The sequence below is a fragment of the Rhopalosiphum padi genome, chromosome 1 (genome assembly GCF_020882245.1).
Source record: "Rhopalosiphum padi isolate XX-2018 chromosome 1, ASM2088224v1, whole genome shotgun sequence".
NCBI lineage: Eukaryota > Metazoa > Arthropoda > Insecta > Hemiptera > Aphididae > Rhopalosiphum > Rhopalosiphum padi.
This window is the reverse complement of record NC_083597.1, coordinates 48743569-48758857: the sequence shown is the minus strand read 5'-3', so window position 1 is coordinate 48758857 and position 15289 is coordinate 48743569. Positions and strand designations below refer to the sequence as shown.

The window sequence follows — 15289 nt, the reverse complement described above, 5'->3', positions numbered from 1 at the left end:
AAAGTTTATACCTAAGTTTATCTTTTACTAAAACCGGTGAAAAATTAATATTTTTCTTTACTATAAGAGTATAAGAAAATATAAGTTTTTATATTTTTTATAATAATAAATATTCATGTTAATGTGTTATACGCTAATCGTTAGCAATATTAATCTTTAATAGTGTGTATTAGTATATTAAGTCTTTTAGTGATGGTATCGTTATTTTATACAGCTACTAGATTTTTATGTGACTATAAAGGTATTGAAATAAATTAGAAAAAAATTTTATTTTATTATCATTGTTCGTTTTCATATTAATTTTCATCAGATTGTATTTTTAAAGTGAATCGATCAATTTTAATGCGTCGTGTATGTCGACCCCCTACAATACGGCGTATTGTATAGGTAATTCAACTACACCCGTGTCAATGTCAATTTAGCGTATGGAAAAACGATCGGCTATACTAAGAGTAACATACAGTTTCTCCTTAGTGAAAACGATTTACAATATTGACTTAGACTTAAAATGACATTAAAAATAAAAATTCCTATTCAAACAAGGCGTATATTATGCATGCACGTGTTGTATATCTACCTATTGTGTATGCAGGAGGCTTGTCTAAATTATCAATTGGAATATTTAACTATAGATATCATATATAATAAAATTATGAAAAATGTATGATAATGAAAACATGCAATTCTATATACACACATATTTTATAAAAGTAAATTATTATTAACAGATTATATTTATGATATTTTCTGATAATTTTGTATAGACATGAATGTATTCACATAAAAAATAAAAAAAAATCAGTTTTCAATTTGTTTTAAATTTATTATTTTCTATTAAGTTCTTTGTAATGAACATCTTTATTTTAATATGCATAGCTATGAAGTTAATATGATAGGTAGAAAAATTTATAAATTTTATGATCACTCGAATTTTTCATTTTAATTTTAATAATTTTAATTATTTTTTCTCTTAAATCAATGTTTAAAAAGAAAATCATGCATTTTTTAGTATTAAAGGTATTTAAATATTTCTAATTACATTGATATCTCACCTTCACAAATTTTTATTACAAATTAATTTGTGTTTGTTTTAAAATTTATTATTTTAGACAATTATAAGTTATTGTATAATAATTTTATCTAGTATAATTTTAATACAATTTGATATATTATATAAGTATTAAATATAGCTTGAAGATATTTTAATGAATGGCCAAATGGATGTTAATTTAACTTAATAACGTTCAATGGAGCTAAATAAACAGCAATTATTGATATTGTTGTATTATGAACAAATATTTGTATTTCATACAAGATATATTTTTATAATATAAAAATAGTTATATATTTCGAGTTTCACTTTTAAAGTCACTGAAACATTTATAAAAACATTACTTCGGTGAACTATGCAAAATATTTCGACGTTTTCAATCCACGCACTTCAAAAACCATTGGTATTAATGGTATAACCATAAATTTAAACTGTCGAAACGCTAAACATTTTTTGATGACATTTTAAGCTAGGGAGGAAATAGCAAAGTCACGGGTAGCTGATTTCTAAAACATAAGGGTTACTTTCCCCCACGAATGCGAAATTGAAATTGTGACAAGACATCAATTTTAAAAAGCCAATAATATTATGTGCACTGGTTTGTGAATAAAATTTATTTTTCTAAAAATTTGTAGTACACGTGAAATATACGTGTTTTAAATTAACTGTCATTGGCTGTCAGATTTAAGCGGGAAACAGTTTATCGTACACAATGGATTCTAAATAATACCGTAAAGAGTAAAGTTTTTCTGAAGGGGATGGGTAGCTGGATTGTTTCGAAGAGTCTGCGTGCATGAATATAATATACAACGTTCGGATTATAATATATGGAAATGTGTCATTACGTCAGCAGTAGTCGGGTGAATCCATTTTGGTCTTACGCGTTTTCCTGTTTTCACCCAAACGCCCCTGCCTATACACAATGTCGTTTCAAGTTTCCCGGTTTGTTATGTAGTAGCACAATGTCTCACAGAAATGGCAGGCCTCATATTAATTTGTTATTATTCTTTTCTTGTTATAAGTATATGCGGTCGATATAAATATATATTTCTTTTTTTTAGCAACCACCCCTTGTTTTTTATTAGGCTTATTAAAAGAACTCGTGATTTTACAAACCCCGCAGGGTTTAAAATGGAGTTACGTTGGCAGTCACCATGTTTCATATACGTGGTAATCCTGAGGTTTGATTATAATCATAAAAAAAATAACAGAAACTTGCATTTTAAACAGAGAACCCCTTGATGGTAATTAAATCACGTAGTATTCCATTTTGGCGTATCGAAAGGTCATTTATTGTTACGGAAATTGCTATTCGTTTATAATATTTTAATCTCTATACCGTTTCTAAGTGGGTCGTTGGGTTTGATTCCCATGCATTTAGTGTAGTCCACCATAGTTAATTTCTCACAAATTGAAAGGGATTCAAAACAGGTGCAAAAATCTACATATGTATACGTGTCTGGTAAAAACCACCCATTAAAAATGAATATTACGGGATTAGAACAGAACTAAAATTCATTATATCAATATCGACGTTTATGAATATAATGTTTTTACGAAGATTGATTAGTAGTTCAATTACTATAATAATATGCCGAGGAAAAAATCAGAGTGAAAATGATCACGGATAGTGGTAAATAAAAAAAATAAAAATCATACTTTAAATCGATTTTCTAGTCATGCGCAATAGACAATTCGACTAACCCTGACACAACAATTGTAGTGTCGGGATTTCGTAGTAGCACAACGTGATACCTAGGAGCAATGATATTATGCCCAACATAATATATTATTATATTATTACAGTTCCAAATCTCTCGCATACACAAAATAAAAGTTCTGCGGTTATCCGATGCACTGATGTACGCGTATTGTTTAAGTACCAACGATTTTGCCAGTGCCGCAAATTGCGCAGTATTTCATAAAACTTTTGGATAAAAAATTAGTTTTAATAGGTACAAAGGGACGCGACGACCGAAGTTACGGGAACGCGTGTTTCAACTCCGACAACGTCTTAACACGCATTACATATATAATTTACACTATAATAGTAATATTCTACGACGATAAACCGCGGGTTTCTCTTTCTCGCCGGTTTCCTTTACCACATAGAATGCACATGTCACACAAACATACACACTGATTTATAAACATATTATAATTATATTATGTACCTATATTATTCAAACGTTTTAATATTAATGTGTACATGTTCGATGAACACGACCTTTACGCACAAATCAAATTCGGTTCCGCACACTTTTGTGAAATAGGAAACTGTCAACTGCGAATAATGTGTTTCGTTGTCGTCGTTGTCGTACACAATCATATTGTATTCCATATATCCTTCGTGACGTTTAAGATGACTCGGATAACCTTTTGGGTGTGACTGATTAATAATGTAGTTGCATCATTTATATTATACATTTATAATGTTTTGCATGTTGTTCGTCGTATATGGTACTAAAATTATATCCCAAACGATATTTATAAGAACTATACAACAATCATTAAAAATATATATATATAACACACGAACATATATAATTTTTTATGTAGTTATATCTTATATCACACATAGCAAAATCTTTGTAATGAATGATTTGTTATTTTTGTCACCCGTGTACGTGTTGTAGACATTTTTTTCAAGAATTTTAAATTACTTTACAATAAAATAAGACTGCTGACATTGTAACTTGTTAACAAAAAATAATTAACTAATGATTCATTTATTATCTTATTGTACTTAAATAATAATTTATCGAGTGCAGTCATAATTTATTCATAATTTTAGAAATCGGTTAAGATTTTACATGTAATAAATACTTAATTTTTCTAAAATGATAATACAAAATAATATATAAATATGTATTTATATATTATTAATATAGTAAATATCTTCTAAGTTACAACTAAGTTATAATGAATTTTTTACTTATAATATATATTTAAACTCATTTATAATTTAATTCAGAAAATATTAAATAGCCTATGCCAAATTAAACATTATGCTTATTAGAGTTTCCTTTTTGTTTTTATTTCGCAGGAGCCGCTACAGCTTCCAAGGTATATACGGACGCTATAATGAGATTGGCCAAACAATCTCAGCAAGGAACTTGGGGAGGATCAGCCGATATTGGTAAGTTATCATAAAAAGTTATCTTATTTTCGTATAAACGATGATGGCACTGCTGTGTGTAACCTTGTGGGAATAACGTCCTATTACATTTTATCATTATCATAATACAGTTACACATTATTATTATTTTTTTATTCAATAACATGTATTTTTAATTGCATTTGACTATATGATTCAAATTGGTAAATTATTCATACCCAGAAACAATTTGTTCACGTTAGTATTATTATTATTATTTTATTTTTTCACCCAACAAAACGTCACGTGTTTTTGTGTAAACAAATCGATTTGTCGAGAAAATGGCAACCGGCTAATTTCTGTCGTTTTCCTCCCGAAAGGCTATGCAAATACAAGAGATAAATATTGCATTTTCGACTCGTATTTCTCTACCCTTAATCCTTGTTTCTGTGTCGAATTAACAATCAACCACTGACAACACTATTGTTCAAATATTGGATGCTATTTTTTGTTTATCGAATATGACATCAAAAATAAAAATATATGTTAAAAAAATAAAAATAAATTATAGAATAAGTAATTGAATTTCAGATAATTTATTTGAATTTTATTCCCTCAATGGATCACAATTTTACACAACATATTGTTCTGTCGGCCACATTGGCATGAAGTGTATAGTTGTATTAGATATATTGTATAACAATGTACACTACATATATATATATTATATATACATTGTGCTAGTATACAATTCTGTCATCTAGTTCCGACCGTGTTTAATATTTATTACAACAGTATTTGAGCTAAAGCAATAAAAATATATTGTCATTTATTGAATCGTTAATGTAGTAAACTTAGAAAATAAAATTGTAAACATTAAAAACGATAATAAAAAAAGTTTTCGATGAAATAAAGTCTAAGTGTATAAAATACATTGGAATTAATATAATATATTATTTCCTTTAATAAAATAATTATATTTTTTATGTTCTGGAATAAATCGGTATAATATATAATATAGGTAGCATTACGTGACCGTGTTTTTAAAATCTAATCTCTAGTTTGTGTCGATGATACTAGAAAAAATATCAATAATACGACGTATTATCGCTTTTTTTCATACGGGGCTTATAATATGATAGCCCACTCTATCCCCTACTACATGTGAACTTAGCGAAATTACATTACTTTGGTTATTATGGTTACAATAGAACGGCATAAAATATTTTTCTTTTTACACAAAACTTCAAATTATAAACTGACGCCCATATAATATATGAACATATGGGTAACAAATATCCAATATGTTGTTAACACATATATGATCCAATGATTGGATTCCAATCATTATTAGTTTCCATGATTTATAAATCCTTGTTGGCATTATACAATCAAATTATACATCAAAAAATATATTATAGTAATAAAAATAAAAAAGAAGTGACAGTTTTTTTTATTTTTACCACAAATGATATAGTTGCTGTTTGGCGTGAAAAAAAAATTATAATAAATACAAATTATGGTCTGGTCCATTTTAATAAAATTGGAAATTATACTTTGGAGTAGGTCATAAAGTGTTTCTAACGCTAATGTAAAGCAATAGTGTTTTATACAGTGGAAATAATAGAAATTCTTATTATTGTCTTCGATACATTTAAATAACCATCCGATATCAATTATAATATAATAAATTATTTAAATATTTAAAATTGTGTTTTTATTAATTAAGAAGAAAAATATATGCTTTTCAAATGTTTAAATAACGTTATATTATATTTAAAAATCATTATACTTCAATAAACACAATTTATGGGCACCCTATTATTATGACATAATGAAAAATTCCAATTATATCGTTACAAAATAGTATGTCCTTATAAATAGTTCAATTTAAGAACTAACGTTGTAGAATAACAAAGTTCGCTTTGGTTTAATTTATTTTGATATACTTCTTTATTTTAATTATTATTGAACATAGTTTTTAAGAATCATTCAACAATGTAATATAGCTATTCTAGTATTAAGTATAATACATAGAAATACCTATAGAAATAGAACGAAAAAAAATAGCTAACATGCAGTAGGTATATTATGTTATATTATTAAATAAATTATGTATAGCTTATTACATTTTTAAAGCTGCCACAAAGTGATATAAAAATAGCGTAATATTAATAAATATTTATACTTATATTGTTATTTACGAAATTCATATCAAATAAAAATAATCAAATTTTCTTATTGTATAGCTAACTATAATCCTAATACTACATAGGTTGTAAATAAACACACGAATAATGTAAAAAAATAAAAAGCTTTCATATCCTAAATACTTTTGTGAAATATCAATAATTTTACGCATAAATTAATATTTTTTTAATATTGCGTTGGCCGTTTTTTAAACAATAACAGATGAGGATAAGTCTTCGTTATTTATACCCCAACATTGTAAAAAATATTTTGTAAATATATAGTTTAATGTTATTATGTTATAAAAAGTAAAAGTAATACTATATCACATTATATTATTATTATTATTATTATTTTACTATGTTATTATATTTCATATTAAAAAAATGAGACTAAACGTAATAGGATCGAAATTGAATAAATGTCAAAATCTAATTTATACTGTATATTGCTAGATACATATAATAATTTTTTTTGTCAGTATGGAAGCCTGATTTGATTGGATCGTGTAACCTCAGCCAGAAATTGTTTGTTCAATTGATATGTATGTTAATAAAGTACGCTGTTATAGTGTCACTATTAAAGTACAGCTATCTTCTTATGATAAATTACACTGTGCTTGCATACATTATTGTATTCAGAATAAAAAAAAGGGAAATAGAAATTATATTAAATTCTTATAGGTATTGTACATTTAACCAGTACAAGGATACAGAACTTCATTGGCATTTTACATATATAGTTTTGATCGTTTTGTGTGTTAGTATATAATCTGTAGAAACCAAAAATAGAGGAAATTCTCTGTATACGATTAGATTTGAAAATCTAATATTTCACTGTATTGCTGTCAGTCTTTGTGATTGTAAAGATTATTTTCCCTTCTTTATATAAAAACTTGGTTTGATAAAAAAACATCGTTTGCTTTAGTCGTATATTATATTATGGATAAGACATGTATGATATACATTTAGCAGTATGGTACCTACTATCTGTTTTTATTTTATCTATTTAATTTTTATAAATTAAGTTATAGAAATCGACTTTTATAATATTAAAAATAATATTAACCTTATTGTATTTTACATAATACTTTTATATAAAATGTTTCTAAATTATGATAAATATTTCTTAAAATAGATTTGTTTTCTTTATTAATTATATGAACAATATTTCTGTTTTTGTTACTTATTATTAAAAATATTTATTATTATTATTTCAAATAATATTATATATTGGTAACAACTCGAGTAAACGTCGTTTTCCTGTTAAAATCGGGGTATAAGAGGGAGTGAAATGAAAAAAATCTCGTACACCCATAATTCTGTCAAATGTATTGTTTGGTTGGGGTGTTCTACCGATAAAAGGTCCCCCAACCCTTCCCATCCTAACCTCTTGAAATTTATTGTGGCGCCATCATACTAACAGTGTTTTTCAAATAATGAAAGAGCAGTGATTTCAAGTCAAAGGCCGTATAAAAGCCTGAAACCCTGAAGATAAGCTAGTTTCTATTAGGGGGTTGGTTGGTTTTTTCTCAGTTTTCTCCCAAACGTTTCAAAATTAAATACTGTGACTAACAACAGCGGAGTAAGTAGTCGAATAGTGGTAAACGAAGACTTACAACTACTTAAGGGATTTCTGAGTTCAGGTTTCGTCATGTTTCCGACATATATTATACCAATACCTATTCGTCAACTAAGGGTAAACGGCTCTTACCGCCCCTTGTTATAGTAGGTATAGAAATATGATATCATCAAGTTTACTGATAAACGTCATATGATATATCACAATAGGATACGGCTGGTTGGATTTATTTAACAACACCTATGAAATCGAGAAAAATGTATAAGGAATTTAAGGGTTCTTATAGGTACTTTTATTTCATGATGGCTTATTATGAATTATTATGCTACCGAATTTAAAAAAATAATAACATATATGATTGATAATAGGTTTCATTGTTTAAATATGAACAATTAAATTGATTTCCAAATGTAAATTAAATAGTAATTCTGAATTATTTATTCGAAATAAGTTCAAAATATCTATTTAGTTTTTTAAAAATTTCTTTAAGCATGTAAAACAATATAGTTCTTCATAATTTATATAATTAAGATAATAATATAATTAAAATGTAGAAAGCTACAAAAATTATAAAATTCGTAGTACCTATACTTAGTTTGTTGTGGCTATACGTATAATGAAATATAATCATTTAGATGTTAAAATAACTAAGTATCTGCTTATCATCATTAGTTACTACAACAGTTAAAGTACATAGTTACTTATATTTATTATAACAATTTAAAATATTTAACAATGTATTGATCTTATTATAATTATTTATTATTCAATGTTGAATATATAATTATTATAATCAATAGCCATAATAAACGAAATAAAAATCTTTATTGTTATTCCCTTTGAAATTGTTTAGTTCATTTATTTTTTAATACTTTATGACTTATGAAACAGATTTGACTTAAAATTTTAATTTTCATAATAATATGTTATATAGTAATTCTTTATTTATTATTATTTTTTAAACTAACAAAAACAATATACAAATATGTAATAATTTCAATACTGAATAAAATGTCTAGTTAGTACTTGAAAGATGTCAATGACAATTAATTTTTGTTTTTAACAATTTACATATAATCACTTTAAATTGACTTAAAAATATATTATTTTTGTTTTTTATTTTCAATTTTTATAACAATAAAAACATAATTCAAAGTTCAGGAAAGTAATAAAGTTCAAGTTATTCTGGTGTTACAATAATACAAGCACATTTTTTTTATTCCCGAATTAGCCACTGCTTAAAAAAATATTTAAATAATTTGTGGTCGGTACATGGTTGTTTAAGTATGTAGTATTGTATGCTCGCACTTCTTATTTCGTTACAAGTTTAATAAGTCCTTACCCTTTTATGACGACACGTTATCGACTGCGACAAGAGAATACAAAGTGCATTATAATATTATACTTCCCATGAAATATTATCTTAACAGCAATATACAGGTGCTGTGATATGGCGGAAGATAATAAGACGCCGTTTCCCAAACAAAATTGAACGGCCATAACCGTGAATAACTGGTTAAGGTTTTTTTTTTATCATTTTTTTTTAATACAAGTACTCATATCAAATTTTACCAAACGATAGTGGGTAATGGTAGGTATATATTTTTTTTCAAACAACATGAACCATTAAAAATAAATAATTAACTAGATATACTTAACCAACTGTTGACAAAAAGTGTATTAATTTGGTTTATATACATACCTACATGTCATGTATACATACACATATATATATATATATATTTGTTCAACAGAAGATATTGTGATCTAGACATCCAAGTTTCTTCTCTATTCACGTGAAAATTGTAGGAAGAAAAAAAGAAAAAGTTTGCTTTTGTCGTTTAATGACTGCATGTTGTGTTTTTATTCCCCTAAGGAAAAAGCCATGTGTAAACTTTCGGTCCCAAGTTCGATGAACATTAACTTTTGCGTTTCAAAATTCTGGAATTATTTCTATATTGTGTTGCCTCTTCTATTCGATACATCAGATTGATTTATACTAGAGAAAATAGTTAGATTTTGCTTGGTATTTTCTATGATTTTATAAAACTGTATTTATTACAAGATATAAATAAAAGTAACTAACTTTTCTGTAGATGAATTTTTTTACGGGTACTTATTTCTATGATGCATATAAAAACAACTAAATAAATGATATATTTTTTAATTTGTTTGACGATACTTATGATATCATAACATTTTTTTTTTTACCGAAGTTATATAAATGTAATAACTACCAACGTTTATATTAAAAAGTCGTTTTTGTCTGTAGGTACCTTTTGCTTTATTTTTTTCAGTTAGGTTTAAATAATAATTTTATTGTTACTTTTATGAATTTAAAATAATTTGATAAGTAAAAAATGGATTTTATTAAATGTATGATATAATTTTTGATTAAAATATGGCTAATACTTGTTATTTAATATAACTGATAATTAAAATAATTTAATAATATTCGTACAAAGTTATTTAAAATGTCTAATAAAATTTACTGGTGCTACATGCAATTCCAAAACAGTATATTGCTAATTAACTTCTTATAAAAAATGATTGTGTATTTATATAATTACTTTAAAATAATTATTTACTTAAATATCTTCGTATACCATATATGTATCGTTATCATATTATAAAGAAAACACTTTATATGAGCCTTTTTTACCACCCGTATTTCATTATAAATATTTATTAAAATTAATTAATATGAATAATAAACACCAATTCTTTGGTATTGTATACAAAAAAATAACAAAAACATAATAACATATTTTATTCTTTCTCAATTAAAAATAATTGTTCCCTTTATTTAAATATAAAAATTATAAATGCCTCATAATTATTAATAATTATTACTTTATTTGTACTTAATTAAAATCAAGTCGACCTAGTAGAGGAGTTTGTATGAATATTTCACATTTTATATTAAAAATATAGTTTTTACCCTCTCGTCTATGGCTGTGTATCGTTTACTTACGGTTTTTAATATATCATATTATTATATAGTTCGTCCTCGGGTAAGGCTTAAAAAAAATTTTCTGCAACAGAGCTTATTACGCGTCTTGTTCACTGGGGTAGCTCCCCCAGGCAAACGTTATTATTATTCCATTTTCACACCCAACCGAGAAAACCCAGATATCAAGTGGCCGCTGGGGGAGGGTTGGTTGGCAGAATGAATAAGAAAAACTCCTCCCGTATTATCAACCATCCTGACAGATATGATCAGAAAAAAGTTAAATCCTCACTTCGTCACTATTCCACGGTTATTCGGGTGAAGGGGTGCTTAGACCATAGGATGAAGGTAGCCGTGAAGAAGACGTGAGAAGATTAAATTGCAAATCCCCGGGCCCATAAAGCAGAACGGGTGTGACATCTGCCGTTGACAACGCGCGTGCGAGTATGGAGAATGAAGAAGAAAAAAATGTCGGACAGTTTTTACCTTATTGTCGTGAAATATACTATCCTGTATAGTAATATGGGCTGAAAAGGTCGTAAATTCACAAAGAGTCCCTGTGCGTAATGGACGTGAGGGCAGGCGATGAAAAAACACATTTTGGGTATAGAGTTTTTGTGACACCGCAGCGCCACCCGTCGTAGGGTTAGTGTAGCCAAAGGTTAGATACACAGCCCAAATAGCACAGTTCAACTTGTTTGATATTTCTTTTAATACGGAGAACTTCTGTTGACTGTTTTAATTGCAATGAAGAAGTTTTGAATTATGTAAACAATGATGAAAAAACATTTGGTAAAAATTCTAAAGTATATAAGTTGAAAGTCATGAACTGTGTTTTATTTATTTTAACTGGATGGTAGCGACCATGGCCGAATTACTTTTATCTCAACGGCTTTATTTATTCTGTTCTTTGTATGGCCATTAAACAAAATTTGAATTATTATGAGATGAAACGTTCCTTTTTGTAACATGCATCATAATATTATTAAATATAAATATAGATAAAGTTCGTACTGTTCGTACTGTTCGTACTGTTCAAAGTATGTAATAATATCATAAACTAAATGTATTATAAATTCATTATTTTTTTAATATTATTTCATTAAATGTATATTACAAAATATATATTAATATTTTAAACAATTATTGAGTATAAATTATCTTCTATGTTTGTTTGTTTATCATACTCTACTAAAATTTCCAAAAGTTTTCAGACATAAATTACAACATTTACCTTTTGATAATAAATAATAATATATTCATATTTAAGTACACGTTTCACCGGAATATTGGATATTTATGGACTAATATTAAATTTGAATCCTTAAATGTAAATTTGGTAAGTTAATTCAGCTAAAGAAAGTAAGTGATGAGTAGAGATAAATCAAAGGTATGTAAATAGAAACTGCAGACTACTGACTATCTGGATTCAAGCGGTTGTGAATATGCATACTTTTGATAATCTATGTACTCAAGAGTATAAAGTTTACTAGTATAATACATTACTTATATTACCCCATTCAATATTTATACAAATATGTACCTTGTATCTATACGATTATATACCTACATTTATTTAACGAATAGTTTGACGTACCCGTAGAAATACAAGGTTAGAAACTTATGATCGTCTACATTAATATAAATAAATAACTTTATTTTTCAACTAATTTTGGTAAAGATGTCTGTTTATTTTTTACATGCATGATGCATCTAACATAGTTTATGAAAAATTACGTATACAATTTTTCATTCCAAAATCTGAAAAATTTATTTTAGTGTCTAATTTCTGAGAAAAATATGAATTATTTCAACGGTTAGTTACGATTTTACATTTTTACATACCTATATTATATCAAATAAGGTATATTTTATTGTTTAGTATTTCGTTTTGTAAAATGTAAACGTAAATAATTATATCTTTTTAAACCTTTTAAATCATTGTGTACGTTCAAAATTTAACTTTTTAACTGTATCTTCTATTTTGTACGTTCATTTCGTTTTATTTAAACGTGAAGTAAACATACTTTTTTAAAAGTTCACTGTAGTATCTGAATAGGTCCTCCGAACCATCGCTTTACATTGTATTGTGTATCCAGCGAGTCATTCGATTTGTGAAAAAGAAGTGAAATTGGAAAAAAATGGCGTTTTTCATCGAACAGTGAAAAATCACGATGGCTATTAGATTTGTTGAGGGGAATACTGGACCATGGCGAAGTTGCGTTTACCGTTCTTCTGTACGAGCTTGTACGCACTACGCATATGTGAATGTGACAGCTGTAAACGTGTATTGTAGGGTTAGACCACAAAGATAAGCTTTTAAACTCTTTATCAGTTTATAGTTGATTACACTTGGCAAATGTACGGCTATTATATATGAATGTGGCGATAATAATAACTCTGAAATGTGAAATTGTTGGTGTCGTCTTACGGAAGATTAGTCGATTGGAAATTAGACAACTCGTGAACATTGACGTTGAACGAGTACCTACTTGATTTTTGTGAAAATATAAATATCGATAACTTTAGTAGTTAATATTAGTTATATATTATACGAACAGAAAACTATACTTTTGCTTTCGCTACGAATGCGGCGGGTTTTTAGTCACTGAACAAAATCGGCTCTGAACCGCAATTGAATATTATTATTATAATTTTTTTTTAGAATAGCAAACCGACATTAAAAATATATTTTAACATTGTTAAATAATTATATTGGGCTATATAGCAATTTCAGTGGTGGTTTGGTAGGACAATCAATATTCGATGAATTGCGGTTGTATATTTAGGTAAACATTCGTCTAAAAGCCTAAAACCATAACGAAAACAACCTCGCGAAATATTGTTGAGTTAACATTTATTCGATGAACGATGTAGTGACGCATAACCCAATAGTCTCCTAGAATTTATAATATATAATTATAATGTTTGTCGAGAAATTATCTCGCCAAGTGTGAAAAACAGTTTTTGAAAAGGTTGTGGATTTTGCTAAGTTTTGATAGGAGATCACAAATTTCTTTTTTGAAATATCATTAGTTTAAACTTTAATTTTGTATAAAATATCCTTTTATTATTATTTTGATTTTTATACACAAGAGATATTTTTTGAACACATTTGTGTATTTACAAATTTAATTTATGATTTTATGAAATTTTAATAATTTTGTTTATTGAAAAAATTATTATAATCAATTTGTTGATATGCAAGTTGATTTTACGTTTATTTGCATAAAATATCCCAAAGATAGCACGACAATTTATTATATTATTGTCGTACCTTTTTTTTTTCATTAAAAATCTGGAATACAATTAATTTATATTTTATTTTAGTGTTAGTTTACTATGTTTTAGTATAATAAATGAAAATATTATTTTATATTTACCTCTATATAAATATATTGTAAATAGTATGTACATACAATTTTGCTAAAAATACTACTTAAATATTATTAGATGTCAAATTAAGTCAACATTATTTCTTGATTTATTAAATATATATTACGAATGTCTATGTAAATATTTTTCTTAACCAAGAACTATAATAGTAGGTAATCGTTGCATCTGTAAAGTAAAATATAAAATTGATGTTTATACTTATATTTATTATAAAATATATAAAATAATTATACTTTTAACGTTAAAATAAGACAATATTTACAACCAGTAAAATAAATAAGTGATTGGCATGGAAAACATGGTAAGACCTGTTGGTATAACACCTTTTAATTAAATTAATATTATGATATCTACGGCATTATTGGTGTTTTAGTCAGCTTGGTGAGTTTTTTAGGAGTGTGATGGTAGGTGAAATAAGTGTGTTTAAATGTATATAGATTATTTGTGCTGAATCGGTAGTTGTTATTACTTATCTACCTTTAAAAATTGTAATAACTTATATTATATGTATCTAAGTACATTAATGTTTCATAATAAAATGTTTTTCGTTTAAGTAAATGAATAAATAAATCTAAACATTTCCTGGGTATCTTTATATTTGACAGCAATTATTTTAATTTCCATTGCATTTGAATAACGAATTTGATCTGATCAGCGTTTATCTTTTAATATAATAAATATTTTCAAAAATATACAATACTCTTTTATTATATTTATTTGGAAATTGAAAAAACAATCTCGTTATTACACAACATTATATTCAATTTCTAATCAATATTAATTTATTAGGTACATCAATTTATATTTTTATTCTTAGTGTTATTTAAAAAATTAAAATAATCATATTTTTGTAAATTAATTTTTTTCTAAAAGAAATTTAAAATTACTTATCATTAATACAATACTTTTCATTAAAAAGATATCTTTTTTTCATTAATATGCTATTATATAACATATTATGTTTCGAGTTTATATTTACATCGTTTCATATATTATATTATTTAGTAATAATTGAAAATAAATA

General features: G+C 26.1%; 1 protein-coding gene across 1 annotated transcript in view; it reads left to right on the top strand.

The window, feature by feature from the left end:
• LOC132918115 (uncharacterized) overlaps positions 1–15289 on the top strand; it is a 102208-nt gene that overhangs the window by 43760 nt on the left and 43159 nt on the right. Inside the window, exon 3 of the mRNA XM_060979216.1 lies at positions 4098–4190. Coding sequence (XP_060835199.1) covers positions 4098–4190 — 93 coding nt within the window. The remainder of the gene's footprint in view (positions 1–4097; positions 4191–15289) is intronic.